The sequence below is a fragment of the Emydura macquarii genome, unplaced genomic scaffold (assembly GCF_026122565.2).
Source record: "Emydura macquarii macquarii isolate MOO-44397 ecotype Brisbane River unplaced genomic scaffold, CSIRO-AGI_Emac_v2 contig_3010, whole genome shotgun sequence".
Lineage (NCBI taxonomy): Eukaryota > Metazoa > Chordata > Testudines > Chelidae > Emydura > Emydura macquarii.
In genome coordinates, this window is record NW_027133147.1 from 1 (window position 1) to 4988 (window position 4988).

Sequence of the window (4988 nt, forward strand, 5' to 3'; positions counted from 1 at the left end):
TGTCCAAGGCGTTTTCTGGCCTATCCTCATCCCATCTATCATCTCTGCTTCGGTATCAAATGGTCAATTCACACAACATCCTGGACAGATTCAGATGCATCCCTGGGCCCTTCTGCTCAGTCACCATCTAAGAGCAGCTGGAGGCACAACCACATACCCAAACTGCAATACAAGTCACAAATCTCCCTCACACCACTGTGCGCTGACTGTCTGCGTAACCTGCCTAGGGAATTTCATTAACCATCCCTTAGTGATTACAGATTCCACAGATAACCCATCAAGCCAGACCCAAATGCACATAACCCGCATCGATACAAAGGTCTAGAAATACTCTATGGCTCCCTCACATCTGGCCCATCTCAGTAAAGCAACATTTGAAGTTTTTCATGCTTTCATGGCCTGGCCAAACATACAGATACCGTTCATAACATGAAATAAAATGGTCTTAAGATATGCCTGTGTTCGTCATCTGTTACAGGTAGGTTCTGTGGGGCAACGTGCCCCAACATTGGCCAAAGGCTGACCCCCCACCATGACACCGTACACAGCAGTTTAAATTTGTCCTTGTGGACCATTTGCTTAGCTGCAATATCACCTTCCCCTCCGCTTACCTTTCCTTGTGATCCTGCCCCCTGAACTAAGCCATTATGCGGAGAAGCAGGAGATCCTTGGTGCGGGTCTGGGGTCTGTGAGAGTTTGAGAAAAAATTATTTCCTATGAGAGTGCACAACATCCAGTACCACCACAATATTTCCCCAACACCCCTTTCCACACATACACACACACACCTCACTCCCCTTACACACACAGAGTAACAGTCAGAGGTGATGATAATGGAAGGGGGGTGAAGTTCCCCTCTCCTCTTTGTGATGCACATGGGGCTGGCAATGGGCGACTGACCCACGGCATGGCTGCAGAGTGCCTAAGTGTCACTTTACCCTTTTTACCTCTGGTTTTGGTGCTTCTAATCATCATGGGTGGAAGGAGGCTGCTGTTTTACTGTGACAAAAAGAATGAGAGATTTCAAACACGCCTGAGATGGACTGATAATGTTGGTGAGCGCCACATTGTCAGGGAGATGAGGGCTGCACACTGGAAGTGGGAAGGGGGAAAGACGTAGCGTTACTGTGGTTTAGAGAGGCATGTGTTTTAGTCCAGATGCAATGCAATACACACGCACACAGAGACAGAGATATCTATCTAGATTGTTATGTGCTTATGGAAAAGGAGATCACAGTATGAGAAAGCCAGTATGAAATGCGTTGGAAGCAATAAAGGATGATGCCATATGACCAGGGGCAGCGCCAGCCTCTTCCCAGTGGAAGGGCTGACATGGGCTCAAGAAAAAATGGGGGGATGGGTGACTGTGCCTGCCATTGCCATGAGGGCCTGCCCCTTTCCATGGCCCCACCTCTGCTCCGCCTCGGATTAGTGCGAGCCACGCCTTCTCCTCTCCACAAAGGGGAGAAATCATCTTAACCATCTCTGATGGTTTTCCCATCCTACCAGCATCAGCTCAGGCTTATGCAGATTGATCTTCAGCCTGCTCACTCTCATCCATGCCCCAATCTCCCTCACACCACTGTGCATTGACTGTCTGCGTAACCTGTCTTGGGATTTTCCATGAACTACCTCTTAATGATTCCAGAGTGAAACTGAGTGAATGCAAGCCTTTATGGATTACCAAAGGGACTGAATTCCATAGCCAAAAAGACCCTCCTTCACTCTCCCCCAGGATGTACAGTCATTCCTTTACTTTAAGTTTAGCATCGTTGTTTATAAAAGAGACATTGCACTACTAACCTTTGGATCATTAATTAGTTTCTCAATAATTTCTTTGAAGAATACGAGTTTTTTCATATCCTTTACAAGCCCATCCTTCTCCATTTTATAGTTATCCCATTTTCTTTCCAGCTCTTTCTTCTCATTTTCTAGCTTACTTCTCTCCTTTTCCAGTTCTTCCATCAGCACAGTGCTCTTTTCAAGATCTTGCATTTTCTTTTGGATGTTTAGAAGCTCATCTTCAGACTTTTGTATCTCCTCCTCTCTTTGTCTCAGCATCCTTTTGATCTCTTCCAACCTTTCATTGCATGTTGCAATGAGGTCTGCACGTACCTGTGTGTGATAAAATCAATCACAAATTCTACTGTCGAGCAAGTTAGACCCATTTCAAAATAGACATTCCGTGCTTTTTCAATATTAAGAGACCATTAAGGTTGCCAAGTAAAGCACTCAAGTGTCAGGATATGACAAAATGAAAGTTGACTGTGCAGAATGGTGGAAGGTGAAAGAAAGGGAAGATCAAAGACAAAAGTATTGAAGAGGAATTAATTAAGGTGTTTATAAAGCTGAGAAATGGGAAATCTGCAGGAGTCAATGCATGCAATAGAGAAACTTTAAAAGTTACATGAGAGAAGAGGATCCATTCCACATTTCTCCTCTCCAATGGGACTGAATTATATAGCCAGATACCCTCCATCACTCTCCCCCAAGAGGTACAGTCGTTCTTTTACTTTAAGTTTAGCATCATTGATTAAAAAAGGAAAAATGCAATGTTAACCTTTGGATCTTTAATTCGGTTCTTAATAATTTCTTTGACATATTCAAGTTCTTTCATCTCCTCTACAAGCTCATCCCTCGCCATTTTAAAGTTATCCCTCTTTCTTTCCAGCTCTTTCTTCTCATTTTCTAGCTTATTCCCCTCCTTTTCCAGCTCTTCCATCAGCACAGTGCTCTTTACAGTGTTTATCATTTTCTTTTGGATGTTTAGAAGCTGAACTTCAGACTTTTGTATCTCCTCCTCTCTTTGTCTCAGCATCCTTTTGATCTCTTCCAACCTTTCATTGATTGTTGCAATGAGCTCTGCATACACCTGTGTGCGATAAAATCAGTCACAAATTCTATTGTACAGCAGGTGACACCAATTTCAAAATGGACATTCCATACACTTTCAATATTAAGAGACCATTAAGGCTGCAAATTGAAGCATTCAAGTGTCAGGATGACAAAATTAAAGTTGCCTATGCAGAATGGGGGAAGGTGGAAAAAAGGAAAGATAAAAGTCAAAAGTATTGAAGAGGAATGAATTAAGATATTTATAAAGCTGTGAAATGGGAAAACTGCAGAAGTCAGTGCATGAAATATAGAAACTAAAAAAGTTACATGAGAGAAGAGGATCCATTCCACATTTCTTTTCTAATTACATAACATGGAAACAAGGTACATGAAAGGAGAAAATATTGATGCTGTTCTGGGAGAGCCATAACTCTCTGCACATAACAGCCTTCAGACATTCAATTTCTGTCATATTGACTGGGGGAGCATATTGGAATCAATGATCTATTCTCATTGCTTGTTATTCATATGAACCGACATATTTTAAACCAGTCATGAAGTGACACCTGGACCTTGGGCCACAACAGACGACTGCAGCCAGTCACAAGGTGTGCTTGGAAGTTCCAAAGATCCCATTGGCCAGAGACATTGTGCAAGGCTGCTTCATGGTTTCTCTTTACCCTGGAGTCTCAATGAGCTCCACCTGTTCTTCCCAAAGGTGGAGGCTCTGTGTCCTCAAATCCATTTTTTTTTTAAATCTCTGGTTCAGTTTGTCCCCGTCTAATAGAAAAAGGTGGGGAGAGAATTTCCCCTTTGATGATCTGCAGTGATCATACCAGGGTGGTTGTCACAAGGGAGGGTGAAACAGAGAGCTCCATTCCCCTGAGGTGTTTATTCCTTTCCTTTCAATTGTCTCTTCCCCAGTTCAGCCTCCCTCTCCCCATTTCGCCATATTGTTCATTCTCAGTCCACATCACAGATTAATAGAGATTCATACTAACCTGCAGGGGACTTGATTCCACTGTTTTATTTATATGTTGTATCATGTTCTCATCTGGCGATATTCTCTGAATGGAAACAAAATTTATATCAACAGGAAAGAGTTACACAGATAGGGCCTAATTTCCAAAAGAGCTCAGCTCCTAATGTAACAAGGTCTTCTGAAGATCAGGCCCATAGTGCTTTGCCTGAGAGCAGAGATGGTGAATCTATGGCATGTGGTAATAACTCAACTGATAAAGACAACAAATTGGCACCTAGGAACCAGGGACAGTGCAGCCAGAACTGTCTGGAAAACAGAATTTTCACTCCATGGGAAATGTCAACATTATAAAATTAGTTTCTGTTCCAAACTGGAATGAAAAGTCAAAATGCAAAATCATTTTGCAGAACAAAAATTTTCCAAAGATGCTGATTCAGAAATATTGAGACAACAGCTTACTTACTTCACAGCAACTGTTGTTCTTTAAGATATATTGTACATATAGATCCCACTTATGGTGTGCACATCCTCATGTGTGCAAGATTGATTTTTTTGGCCAGCAGTGTCCATTGTGTTTGCACCTACACCCAGAATGCCCTCTCTTTCCTCACCTGAGGGCATAAAGGGCAGGGGGAGCCCAACTACCCCTCGGTTATTTCACCAACACAGAATCCCAGAGCTACAGGACCCCGTGAAGCAGGGAATGAAGGTGGGTCACACAATCCATGTACACAATACTGTGACACTCTGTGTCTGAAAGAACACCCCATATCCTCTTATTCACTACTGTCATATAATTATGATATGTTCTGTAAATGGATTTCTGTACATGGTGAGCTTTGAGTGTACCCCATGGATCTATTAAAAGCAGAGCACATTTTTAAAGCTGGACACCTCCAAGACGGCATGAGACTAAATATGAGTGAGGATACTTTGAAGAAAATTATACAAGCATACGCAAACCAGGATTTTTGGAAAAAATACTAGCTCTGAGAGAGAGAGAAAAAATACCATTGTATATAAAAAAAAGTTTAAATTTCACTGTAATAAAATGTGTATATTATGAAAGGTTTTTTATTTTGTTTTTTCCCTATTTTTAATATTTCTTAACCTCATTTTATCCCATTTTAACCTTTGAAAAATAAACTCTTGAAATATATCAGACTTTTTT

General features: G+C 41.8%; 1 protein-coding gene across 1 annotated transcript; it reads right to left on the minus strand.

The window, feature by feature from the left end:
• Positions 1–611: 611 nt before the first annotated feature.
• Positions 612–3902, minus strand: LOC137141162 (uncharacterized protein PF3D7_1120000-like; the record flags this gene model as incomplete). Its single annotated transcript, XM_067529990.1, has 4 exons — positions 612–686; positions 1804–2115; positions 2561–2872; positions 3837–3902. Coding segments are annotated over 4 exons (765 nt in total), but the record flags the coding sequence as incomplete, so codon positions are not given.
• Positions 3903–4988: the final 1086 nt, after the last annotated feature.